Genomic DNA, 13916 nt, shown 5'->3' on the forward strand with positions numbered 1-13916 from the left:
GTTCTCTGGTCTGATGAGACCAAGATCGAGATCTTTGGTGCCAACCACACACGTGACGTTTGGAGACTGGATGGCACTGCATACGACCCCAAGAATATCATCCCTACAGTCAAGCATGGTGGTGGCAGCATCATGCTGTGGGGCTGTTTCTCAGCCAAGGGGCCTGGCCATCTGGTCCGCATCCATGGGAAGATGGATAGCACGGCCTAATTGGAGATTTTGGCCAAGAACCTCCGCTCCTCCATCAAGGATCTTAAGATGGGTCGTCATTTCATCTTCCAACAAGACAACGACCCAAAGCACACAGCCAAGAAAACCAAGGCCTGGTTCAAGAGGGAAAAAATCAAGGTGTTGCAGTGGCCTAGTCAGTCTCCTGACCTTAACCCAATTGAAAACTTGTGGAAGGAGCTCAAGATTAAAGTCCACATGAGACACCCAAAGAACCTAGATAACTTGGAGAAGATCTGCATGGAGGAGTGGGCCAAGATAACTCCAGAGACCTGTGCCGGCCTGATCAGGTCTTATAAAAGATGATTATTAGCTGTAATTGCAAACAAGGGTTATTCCACAAAATATTAAACCTAGAGGTTGAATAATAATTGACCCACACTTTTATGTTGAAAATTTATTAAAATTTAACTGAGCAATATAACTTGTTGGTTTGTAAGATTTATGCATCTGTTAATAAATCCTGCTCTTGTTTGAAGTTTGCAGGCTCTAACTTATTTGCATCTTATCAAACCTGCTAAATCTGCAGGGGGTTGAATACTACTTGTAGGCACTGTATGTAAAATCCCTTTTATTCTGTCTGTGCACTAGGCATTGCCAACTGTGTGCAATTGTAAGGCTATGTTCATATGATGCACTCAAAACATAGTTCTTCTTCCCCTTTTTTTTTATTTTTGCTGTTTTTTTGGGGGGAGAGGGGTGCAGCTTAATTGTGTGATTTGTTTATAGTGTATATTTCATAAGGTTAGTTGTATTGAGCAAAAAAAATATTAAAAAAGCACTGCTAAAGCTGTTGCACTTTCTCATTGTTTTCAATTGGTGAAAAAAAATACCGTGCTTTTCATTTTATTAGACACATCGGTTTAGAAGATGCACCCCAAATTTAGAGAAAAAAAGGGGGGGAAAAATATGGGGTCCGTCTTATAATCCACTGCTGTCTTATCAGAGGGGGGCGGCAGCGGTGGCGGAGCGAGGTCACAGGAGGCAGGGGCGGTGGTGGAGCAGGGCGATGCTGCAGGCGGTGCAGCGGCTGTCCCAGATGCTCGCTGTGGGCGCTGTGAGGCTGGAACATCCAGAAACTGTAGGCTGTTTCAAAGAAATGGCGCCAAGACACAGCGCATGCACAGATGGAGCGCTCAGCTCAATAACCAGCAGAAATCTCATCTTCCCACGCCCCATCTCCGAGCGCCATTTACCTTAAGTCTGCCGCAGGGAATCAATGGGTCAGAGGCAGCGCCTGCGCAGATGAGATCTTGAGGCGAGACCTCCATCTGCGCACGCGCCGACTCTGGGCGTCATTATTTGAAGCCCGCACCACCGACACTTTAAGAGTAGCTGCCCCTTCCTCAATACACGAGAATAAGTGCATCCTATAATCTGAAAAATACGGTACTGCAAAAACCCTGAATGAATTGGCATGCTACAGATTTTTAAAAAAATAAATAAAAAATGCCGCAGAGCTCAATTTAGTCAGGGAAAAAAAGCGTGAGCAAGAGATTTCTGAAATCTTAAAGCTTTTGCTGGTACTGTAAAAAGCAGCTTCTTTTCTGAACAAACAACAAAAAACGCTGCATGTGAATATAGCCTAACAGATGGTGACATCTATTAACTGGAAATTATGCATAAATAGTATCTCTTTTCATATTTTGTTACTCTTGTCTCATTTATTTTCTGAATCTGACATAAGGCAAATATAATGTATAAATGTGACATGGCCATGATGAGGTAACGTCCAGTACAATTACCAGTCTCATGTAAAGATGTGCCAAGGTCCTTACTGGTCATCATGGGTTATCAGTGGTTGAACCTCTTTGATCACATTAATACGTCCTGAAAAATTCCTTAAAACGTCATCTATATCTTTAAAATCCTTTTTCATTGCAATAAATGGCATTTCTTTTTCTTTTAGTCATGGATTACATGCACGCAAGTACATCCCTCTCTGATTGTGACATGGAAATCGATAAGAACGTTCCTCGGATATGTGGAGTCTGCGGGGACAAAGCTACTGGTTTCCACTTCAATGCCATGACATGTGAGGGCTGCAAAGGCTTTTTCAGGTACGATAAACAGATCAGGATCTAGAGTATATATATATATACTGTGTGTATGTATACATGTATGTATGTGTGTGTGTATATATATATATATATATATATATATATATATATATATATATATATATATATATATATATATATATATATATATATATATATATATATATATATATATATATATATATATATATATATATATATATATATATATATTTTTTTTTTTTCTTTTAATTAATGCATATTTTATGTTATCAGTATGTTTACAATCGAGTCTACACAACGTATAGTAGCTTAATACAAACATTATTTGGTAGAGTATTTAGTGATAAATTATATTTCAAGAGTAATTTGTATCGTTAAAGGTTCCACTAAAAATTATGTTTTATTTAAAAATTATTACAGGCTAAATATTAAAATAGTGTGGTTATAGTAACCACATTAATTTATAGTAGAACTACAGGTTTTAGCCATCCTGTTACCCGCACGGTAGTTTTTTCTCCCCTGTGTGTGGTCTTAATGTAGCCACCTTTTACATGATAAATAAATGGTGGGGTAATGAGACAATCACTATGACGTAGTTGACCATTATTTGGGAGATTCTACCGTAAATAACTAATAACTGATTGTGGTGGCATACCTGAACTCTTCTAATTTGCTTATATTAGAAAAACATTAATTGAGTAGGTTAGGTTTTTTTCTGTTAAGATCCTGTTATCAGAAGTTGTCAAAAAACGCTTACAATATGCATTAAAAACTTTACGTCAATATTTGGTGAGCTAATCTTGTATGTTAATACAGATATTGGCCATTTTTTTTTGGTTAATCCACATATGTTTGTTTTATAGGGTTTTCCCCATCTCCCAATATGCTCATGTTTGCAAAGAGCTTGTTGTGAAATTGATCAACCTTGAAAATCACTTGTTAAAATTTGTTCCTGTTCATAATTTTTTTTTGTTTACTGTTTATTGCCAAAGGATTAGACCATCAATGCTATCTACTCAAACTGGCTGTACATGAGCGGTGCTTACAAGCTTTTTCCAAGAGCGTTTGTAAGTAGTGTTGAGCGAGTAGTTAACTATTCGTCCTTGCTATGCTGTTAGCGAACACTGTCCACTACTTGCATATTCGTTACGAGTAGCAGGGGCAATGTATTCAATTGGAAATACTCGCTAAGTAGCAAGTAATCCGAAAGCCGTACTGTTCGCTACTTGCACGAAAAGTACGGCATTCGGGTTACTCACTACCTAGCGACTATTTCCCATTGACTTACATTGCGCCCGCTACGCGTAATGAATATGCAAGTAGCGGATAGTACTCACTAACAGCATAGCGAGTACGAATAGTTAACTACTCGCTCAACACTATTTGTAAGTAATGTTCTGAGGTCACCCGGGAACACTGGGGAGCGCTATTAGCTCCAGATCCCAGCCAACTTCATTGCTACTTTGCTTCAATTGGTGCAGGGGCAAAGCGGTCTTATAAAAGAGCATCAGAACTTCAGATTCACTGGGTATGCTTTTTATTTTTAATATACTCTGTGAATCTTTTAACATTATTCTGAGGAGCCTTCTCCTTTTTGTCATTAACAATCTCAGCCATGAAAGTCTTAGGGGTACTTCTCACATAGTGAGATTGCGAGCGAGATCACTGCTGAGTCACAGGTTTTGACACGTACCAGTGACCTCATCAGCGATCTCGCTGTGTGTGACACTAAGCAGCGACCTGGCCCCTGCTGTGAAATCGATGATTGTTACACACTGTTCTGGTTCATTTTTTGCTCGTTGGTCTCCCGCTGTGCAGCACGCATCAGCGTATTTGACTGCGGGAGACCAACGAGCACCGACTCTGTGTAAGCGGTGTACGCTGATAACCAGGGTAAATATTGGGTAACCAAGCAAAGCACTTTTCTTATTTACCCGATATTTACCCTGGTTACCAAGAGCAGCATCGTTACACGAGTCGCTGATGGCTGGTCGCTGGTGAGATCTGCCTGATTGACAGCTCACCAGCGACCATGTAGCAACGCACCAATGATCCCTGCCAGGTCGGATCGCTGGTGGGATCGTTGGTGCGTCGCTACATGTGACCCCAACCTTAACCATTACTATGGCTTCATTCAGTTTACTTTTCTGTTGTTGCGGATAGATAATGCTCAGGGTGCTAGAGAGAGTGTTTGAGCAAATAATTAGTCTCCCTCACCTGCAATACAAATAAGATGTGGATTATTGGAGGATATAATGGCTTAGATGATCGAGATGATGAAGGATCTGAGTAAATATTGAATTGGTTTTGTTGCTATTCTATCACTATGTTAATATAGAAGGCTGCTGCTATATCCTAATGGAATAAATAGCAAAGGTATGATTGATGGAGTGATATTTATTTAGGCATTAAGAATTATTACGGATTGATAATGGTGGACACAAAGCACCTAGAATTGCGGCCCTTAAGCTTATGTGAAATATGAACGATCCTGTGAATCCCGTTTGATTACTTTTAATTCATGACCCCGGGCTAGTGGCAGTATTGTATGGGCTAACTTTATGCTCCCATCAATATATATATTTTTGCATATTAGCTGAATAACTAAGTATTTATGTCACTTGTCTGCAGGAGTGGGATTCTCATGTGTAACAGGTTCCCTGTTTGTGTTAAGAAACCTTGCCCATTTTAAAAGCCACACCTGTTTTGTTAACCACACACATTTTCATGCACTTTCCTCAACCACAAACAAAAAAATAATAAAAGGAAAAAACAATAGAACAATAGAAAAAGGGGATACTACCGTGCTGGTACATAATGAGTTAAAACCACATTTATGAAGAAGTTGCTTTTATTAGTAAAAAAGTGCACAACAATAGTACATAAGTGGCAGTAAAACAATTAATAGAATGTATAATAAGTAGATAACCAGATACAGATGCAGGATGGCGGAAAAAAGTCCCACATGAGGGAGAAAGGCTCCCCCCCAAAAAAAGTTTTTTTTATCACACTAAGGAGTATAAATAGTAATGAGGAAGGTCCAAAAATAGCAACAAGAAGAGGAGATAAAAACTCCCCCAAAAATGTATTATAAAATGTTCTCACAGCAAAAAAGGGCAACCAGTCCAGTTAGCCCAGGCCAACACATCTAATGCACAAACAGGATGCAGACAAGCCTCTCAACATGATGGACACTTCACAGGTGCAAGGTAAATTGCACACTAGTGGCGCGCATAGGGCACTGTTCACACTTGTATGTGCATGGTGTCCAGCCAGCAACCTATTACCACGCCCTTACTATTAGATTAGGCGGGTTACTCGGACACTACTCACTGCAGCACGTAAGGGACAGAAATTCCACTATGCACGGCCGTATTAAGAGGCCCGGCTGCACCCCGCATAATCAAAGTTCAAAAAAATTTTGGGGGAGTTTTTATCTCCTCTTCTTGTTGCTATTTTTGATATTTATCAGTGTAGGGACCCACAAGCGATGGGATCCGTGATGAGGATTGTGGGCTTACGTACATTGGCCAATTTACAAACTAATACCTCACATATATTTTATATGTATTTTTTTTTGCACTTTGATTATGCGGGGTGCAGCCGGGCCTCTTAATACGGCCGTGCATAGTGGAATTTCTGTCCCTTACGTGCTGCAGTGAGTAGTGTCCGAGTAACCCACCTAATCTAATAGTAAGGGCGTGGTAATAGGTTGCTGGCTGGACACCATGCGCATACAAGTGTGAACAGTGCCCTATGCGCGCCACTAGTGTGCAATTTACCTTGCACCTGTGAAGTGTCCATCATGTTGAGAGGCTTGTCTGCATCCTGTTTGTGCATTAGATGTGTTGGCCTGGGCTAACTGGACTGGTTGCCCTTTTTTGCTATGAGTAATGAGGAAGGTCCCACTAATAAATAACATGCATATAGATTAAAAATAAGACCAAGCATGTATACTAAGATGTACAGTATGCAAGGGTCAATCACAGGGCCACATACAGTATTTAAATAACCCACCAATGATGAAAAAGTAACAAGGTGCAGAACAATAAATCATATAAAAACAATATTGGTGGTAAAGTAGCACCTGGAGACCTACCTGCTTATAGCATACACGGAGAAAAAGGGGGGGGGGAGTCTGTCACCCACACGTGTGGGACCGGTCCCGACACGTGTTTCGCGTGTGCTGCTTCGGGGAGACCGTTACCGCTGCAGTGTAAATAGGCTGTATACTAGTGGGATGACTATTTTAAACATTTTGCAAAACAAAAATGAAACCCCTTACATTCAAGGAACAATTGCATTCAAATGACATTAGTATCATCAAATTTGTAAAATATTCAAAAAAGTTCCCCCTCTTTTTTATTTCAAAATTTTCAAAAAAAACGATTTTTCGTGTTTTTTAATTTTTTGAAGATTCTGAAATGATTTAGAATATTCAGGAATAAATTAGAACATCAAGAATAATCTAGTGAAAAAATGACATTTTTAATTGTTACCCATTAAAAATTTATATTTAACGTTTTCTTTAAAAGTTAGATCTAGCCTTACAAACGTGCTATAAGAAGAGCTGAAAGAATTGAAAAGCATGTGGTACATTTGGAGTCAGGCAGCCATCTTGGATACTAGAAAGTGAATTTTACTGTGAATAAGTTTTTTAATTTAAAAAGTGTATATGAAGTGAATAAGTGATAAAATTATCGGAATAAATAGTGTAAATGTTTATAGATTTCTAAGTAATATAATAACACTTTCTCAGTTATTTGATGTCACCAACGTTAATGGAGAATGGAAAAACTCGGAGGATAAAGAGCTCTACCTGAGGGAAGTTGAGAGTGGAGGCAAGGTTGGTTATTCGACGCTCAAACAAGCTCCTTTGGAATCAATTCATCCAAGAAAACAAATCCGACTATCAATATTTCAAGCTCAAGCCAGCACTTCGCCATCGCAACCCACACATGATACTGACTCTGAATCTTTACCCGAGACTCCAAAGCCAACCTCTTCTTCCGCGTCATCTTCTCCTGAACGCACACCGAAATACAAAAGAGCAAGCACTACAACAGCGAGTTTACTGGTACTGAAAAACAGCATTTCTACACATAAAGCAAACAAAGTGCTTGCAACCATTGCTGAACAAGGTTATGATGTACCGGTTCCAAGTCAGTCGGGTATCTGGAGACAAATAATCTCAGAAGGACAGAAAATTAAAACCAAAATTTTTGAAAAACTTCAAAGCAAAGATCCCTATTGTCTCCATTTCGATGGTAAAAGAATCCAAGGGGAAGAGTATCAAGTAGTTCTGCTGAAAAATACCACAACCGAAATCAAACTCGGTATTCTGAAATGTGAGACTGGTTCTGCCACGGCTATTCACAAGGAACTACATCAGCTAATTGATGAATCCGACGCTTGGGAAAATATTCGCATGATAATCTGCGACACGGCAGCAGTAAATACTGGTCGTTTGAACGGGATTGTAACGCTGATACAGGATGATGTCTTGAGAAAGGGCTTTCAGAAGCCACAATACATTGGCTGTCAACACCATGTACTCGACCTCCTACTGAAGCACGTCATGAATTTCCTTATTCCAGAGTCAACGAAGAAACCAGAACTCAATTATTTCTTCTTTGACAAATTAACAGAAAACTATGCCTCACTTCAGATTGATTACCACCAAGTTGCAACAGATGATGTCAACACAGGCGAGAATCCTGGATGGCGAGATGATTTCAAGTTCTTATATGAACTATGTCAGGCATATCGTCATTACAAAACATCACGTTGGCCTCGAATCAGTTGGAAGAAACTCCCAAACCTGCACATGGCAAGATGGAACTCGCGAGCTGTATATGCTGTTATAGCATTTTTTCTGATACCAGAGTGGCGCCGCGTCCTCGGTATAGCATGCGACTTCATCTGCTATGAATGGGCAAATGCCTAGTTCCAGTCGCAACACTACAACGTAGCGTCCTTCAATGCAATGTTAACCTCACTCACCAAGACAAAGTGCAAGAAGGCAATTAAGTGTTTGAAGGCGCACTGGTTGGTTGAGGAGTCATTAATTGACATTCCCAGATCTAACCAAAATGCTGAATGTGCTGTAAAACTGATGGAGGAACTACATGTGAAATAAAAAAAAATTGAATTTTTGAATCTAAAATGCATAGGAAAAAATAATTTTTAAACACTTCTTTTGTACATATTGTACTTATAATTAACTGTTTTATACCGTATTTGTTAAAAAACGAATAATAAAAGTTGCTTAGTTATTACTATTATCGTTTCAATATTGCAAAATTGCATGTCCTTTTTTGGGAGGAAAAAAATAATTTTTTCCTTATTTCATTTGAATGAAAGGGGGAACTTTTTTTAAAAAAACAAAAAATAATACTTATTCTTAAATTACCCATAAAAGTTCCTCGATTGCACATGGTTTCATTAAAAAAATTTTTTTGTCATTACACTAGTGTATATATATATATAAAGCTGGCAGACCTGGGGCGGCAGCTGATTAATCAGCGCTGTGTCTGGAGACAGCTGGGCGCACTGTTCACTCCGGATACCGGCACTCGATATGACTTCCGGGTTTGGGAGAAAACTCCCGGTGACGTCATACTCAGAAGTCATAGCACCGAGGCCGGGTCAGAGTGCGCGTGTACCGCCCCCGTGCCAGAGGCCGAGCCGCTCGGATCCGGAGCCGCAGTGGCTCGAGGGGTCTTCGGACCCGGGGGTTCGCGCGGACACTCTAATTTAAAAGAGAGGGGATAAATATGTACAGGGGATGTGTAAGTTCGTGACGCCACCCACGGTGCATGGTAATGTAGAAGACCACCGCTGTTGTTGGGGAGCCCTGTGGTGATGGTGTAGCACTAGGATGTTTAACCCCTCCGTGGGTAGGGCGTTTGAGCCCTGGGGCCCGTTGGGTGTTGGTGAATGGGGTGCCGATGGGTAGAGGAAAAGAGGCTTTTCAGCGTACTCACTGAGTCCAAGAATAACAACTCCGACAGCTTGTAAACCAGAATTCTGAGAATTCTCCCCCTTAGTGTTGCTGTTAGCCTGTGGCCTTTTCCGTGGCACCTTCTCAGTAGTTGGACCCTCAAGTTTGAAGCTTTTCGGGTCCCGCTCACCCGTATGGCTAACGGAGTGAGCTTGCTCTCAGGGTTCACGCGTAGGATTTCTTTGGCCTGTATTTGGGAAAGTCCTATCCCATCGGTGTGCTAGTACCCCGGTTTTGGAGCAAGTTGGGGATGAATCTTGAAGTCTTCACTCCCCGTCGAGTAAATTACCGGGACACGTGAAGCTACTTCCCAGCCTAGGGTCCACGTACCTCGTTGTGCCCTGGCCCCTGCCCGGTGATGGCTCAAGGCCGCTGACTGCTCTCCTCGGCGGCCTGTGCCCCTTGACGCGATCCCCTGCTATCGGGGTTCCAGCTCCTACCAGGCCCAGACCAACGTCTGCCACCTAGTAAACTCCAGGAGCCCTGCTCCAGACCAGTGCCCTGTCCCTCTCAGAGAGTCACTTTCCACCTCCTACTCCTTTCACTCCTGTCTCACTTCTGTCACTTTCTCACTTCTCCCTACCAACCCCCCATGTGGGCGGCCCTATTCCCTTCAGGCCCCCCAATGGTGTGTCTGGTGGGTTCGGTGCAAAATGTTCCTAGGATTTTGACTGGCTAAGCTGTTAGGAAAACCAATGGACCAGGATCCGTAACAAAGGAGGAGTGGATACCGTGCAGAAGGGCAGATTGCACAATACCCTCTGACGACCTGATAGGCCAGGGCGTCACACGTGCGCGTCAGAGTTCTCCATTGCAGCTCTGGGCAGCTGCAGCCATATTGTTTCCTGGCACAAGTAAGGGCAAAAACAGCAGCAAGAGAAAAGAATCCCAAAACCCAGCAATATCAATGGGGCCCAGTGGAGATAAAATTTCTACTCTGGCTGACATGATAGTTAACACAGATTTGCAGCATATAGCAATAATATCAGCGACAGTGGTCATCATACATATAATAAATGTCACAAGACGAGCATTCCTAGGGTTTTGTAATGGAATCCTGAATGTCCTTCTCCTGTAAAGATCCCAGCTGCAAATATATATTCCCCAATTCAAAAAAGACAGAAGTGAATAAAATAATATCTGAAAAAGACAATAGAAAAATAAGAGGAAAATAGGTACACTGCTAAAAAAAAAATTAATGTTACAAGAAGGAACAAGAGAAGTCGGTGCAAACATTCACAGTGCAAGACCAATATAAGGCTGCTTTCACACTACGTTTTTTTAACATGCGTCCTGAACGTTTTTTTTAACGCAAAAACGGATCCAGTGCAAATGCATTTTCATTTCAATGCATTTGCAATGGACTCGCGTCAACATGCGTTCACCTGCGTTTGCGTGCATTATAGTAAGGATCCAGCGACTTGCAGTTTTTTAACTGTTTTCAAAAACGCTACTTGTAGCGTTTTTGAGCTGCGTCCAAATACTGAAAATTGCTCGATCCTGACTAAACAGCATGCAAACGCATGTGAACGCTGGCATGCTGATAGACAGGATCCTGCTTGCTCTACTGAGCATGCACAGAAACCAGCCTCGGGTGATCAGTCCCTCTCTCCCCCTCCCACGCCCTCTCTCTCCACCTCCCTCACTCCCCCTCCCTCTCTCCCCCACCCCCCTCCCTCTCTCTCCCCCGCCTGAGAGCGGAGGACGCTCGTAACCAAGGTAAACATTGGGTAACCACAGTCTTAGTTACCCGATGTTTACGTTGGTTACGTGTGCAGGGAACCGGCTCCTAGCAGCTGCAGAGACTTTTAACCAATGTAAATATCGGGTATCCAAGCAAGTTACCCGATGTTTACCTTGGTTACGAGCCTGCACAGCTGTCAGAAGCCGGCTCCCAGTCTTTCACGTTCAGTTCCCCTCACTCCCGATCACATGACTCCAATGCCCGCCCATAAACTTTAAGTGACAGGATACTGCAAAATAACACATGCGTTTGCATGCGTTTTTTTGATGGACAAGCAGGATCTGCTTTTGCAGCAAAAACACGTTCATGACGCATGTTAAAAAAATGTAGTGTGAAAGCAGCCTAAGGAACAAGGCCAGCGGATTCAAGGAGTAACCTAATACCTCCAACAAATAACGAGGAAACAAAATACACATAAATGTGGAAACATTGTTTCACATATGTGTATGCACAAATGGGGTATAAAGGGTGTATAAAAATAAAAATTAAAAAGTAAAGAGTATAAAATAAAACCAAAACAAAATGGCACCATAATTCAGAGGAATGGCGAAAATGAAGGTCTCTCATTCAGTCCATTGTTGTGCACTTTTGTACTAATAAAAGCAACTTCTTCATAAATGTGGTATTAACTCATTATACCAGCACGGTAGTACCCCCTTTTTTTCTATTGTTTTTTCCTATTGTGATTTGGGGTACATGCGATTTATTTTTACAATGAGATCCAGCGCTCTTGGTCTTTTTGTTTTCTCAAAAAAAACAAAAAGGCAGCTAAAATAAAAAAAAAAATAAAAATAAGCTAAAATAAACAAGGAAAGGTACACATGATTGGGTGATTGTGGACGCAGCGATACCAAATCTATGGTGAATACCACAACAAACTGAGAAAAAGTTTGCAATTTTTGATTATACTGAAACACAAAAAAGTGAATAAAAAGCAATGAAAGAGTCGTATGTAAACAAAATGGCAAGTTTGAGATTTGTGTGTGCTTTCTTTGAGTTCTTTTTTTATTTTTCCACACTTTTTCTGTAACTTTTTTTAAGTTTTCACTTAGTCTCGCTGTGGTAAATTAGTTTTTTCACTTTTATTGCTGATGCAGTTGTGTATAGCAACACATGAGATCTGTCAGTGCCTCAGTGACTGGCTGTAAATACCAGTTTATAGCTGGATCTTACAAGCCACCATACCCTGGGGTCAACGGATGACCCCACGATACAATGGCAATGATCGTCTCCTGCGATTATAATTAAGAGGGGGTAGATCCTGCTATGGGGGGGTTTAACCCCCGTTTAACCACTTACATACCGCTGTGATTGATAGCAGTATTTCAGGGTTTAATCGGCCCCGAACGGTTACAGAAGTTTGAAAATTGCTAAATTTTCAATAATTTTTGCCAAATTTCAGATTTTATAAAGCACAATATGTCTAAAAAAAACAATCTCAGAATCACTGGGATCCGTTTAAGTGTTCCAGAGTTATTACATCATTAAGTGACATCGGTCAGATTCTAAAATTTGGTCTGGTCATCGAGATCAAAATTGACTCCTTAATTACAGGATTAAACCAAAGAGTTATGTCACACAAAATAGTTAATAAATAACATTCCCACGTGTATACTTTACATCAGCGCAATTTTTGGATGATCTTTTTTTTGTTAGGAATTTAGAAGGGTTAAAAGTTTATCAGCAATTTCTCATTTTTTCACAACAAAAAAACTGCACATCATTAAACTGCTCAAAACCACATCCAATAAGATTAATCATTAACCCTTTAGGTGGTTCACAGGAACTAAAGCAATGTGGAAGGAAAATGTTACTCTTTCCCACAAAAAAACAAGAGAAAATGCACCATACAATTTGTTGTGCAATTTCTTCTGAGTATGCTGATGACCCACGTGTGGTGGAAATCTACTGTTTTGGCACTCGGCAGAGCTCGGAAGTACTTTTAGGCTAGGGCCCCGCGTTTTTAACCTGTGTTTCTGCAGCATTTTGAGCTGCAGCGTTTTATGGCCAAATTGCTTGCGTTTTGTTTTTCCATGTTATCCTATGGAAAATGTAAAATTTCTGACCACACTTTGCGTTTCAAAACGTTGCATTTAATTTGCATGATTTGTGGCAAAAACCATGCGTTCAAAGGAGCAACATGTCAATTGTTTTTGCCATTTTGGGTGCGTTTTGCTAACATTGAAGTCTAAGAGAAATGGCAAAACCCAAGATTCTAGCAAATTCCTGCGTTTTACCTGCTTTTCCAGTGCAGAAAACATGCTTTTTGAACATCAAAATAATGATTTCATATGTCCCTTTACACACACATAGTCCGACAATTAAAAATAAGAATTTTAATAAATTATTGCTATTTTTCCATTAAATATCATATTACCGCTATAATTTCATTAAATTAATCTATTTTCATTCTTTTTCACAAAAATATTGATTTGTTTCTTATTTTCCAATTTTTTCATTGTTTGACTATTTAAACTTTATTTAGCAGTGTCATGATGTTCAAAACGCATCTATCAAAACGCAGGTGGAAAAGCAGGTGAAAAGCGCTGAAAACGCATCTTAAACGCGGTAAATACGCATGCGTTTTCAGCGCTAAATTTCAGAAAAAGGCAACTTTGGTCAAATCAATTAAGCAGAAAACGTGCGTTTAGAACTGCAAGTAGGAAAACGCAAAGTGGGGCCCTAGCCTTAGAATGCAAAATTATCTGGAATAGGTAGCGGAAACCATGCAAGGTTTGGAGAATCCCTGCTATGCCTAAACAGTGGAACCCCCCCCACAAGTGACCCCATTTTGGAAACTAGACCCCTCAAAGAATTAAACTAGCTATTTGGTGAGGACCTTGAACCCCCAGGTGCTTCATAGAATTTTATAACCTTGAGCTGCAAAAATGAAAAAAGA

At 40.6% G+C, this 13916-nt stretch overlaps 1 protein-coding gene across 1 annotated transcript in view; it reads left to right on the forward strand.

The window, feature by feature from the left end:
* VDR (vitamin D receptor) overlaps positions 1 to 13916 on the forward strand; it is a 235163-nt gene that overhangs the window by 136680 nt on the left and 84567 nt on the right. Inside the window, exon 3 of the mRNA XM_075334510.1 lies at positions 2138 to 2288. Within this exon, the coding sequence (XP_075190625.1) occupies positions 2140 to 2288 (149 nt within the window). The 5' untranslated portion in view covers positions 2138 to 2139. The remainder of the gene's footprint in view (positions 1 to 2137; positions 2289 to 13916) is intronic.

This window comes from Anomaloglossus baeobatrachus, chromosome 2, assembly GCF_048569485.1.
Source record: "Anomaloglossus baeobatrachus isolate aAnoBae1 chromosome 2, aAnoBae1.hap1, whole genome shotgun sequence".
Lineage (NCBI taxonomy): Eukaryota > Metazoa > Chordata > Amphibia > Anura > Aromobatidae > Anomaloglossus > Anomaloglossus baeobatrachus.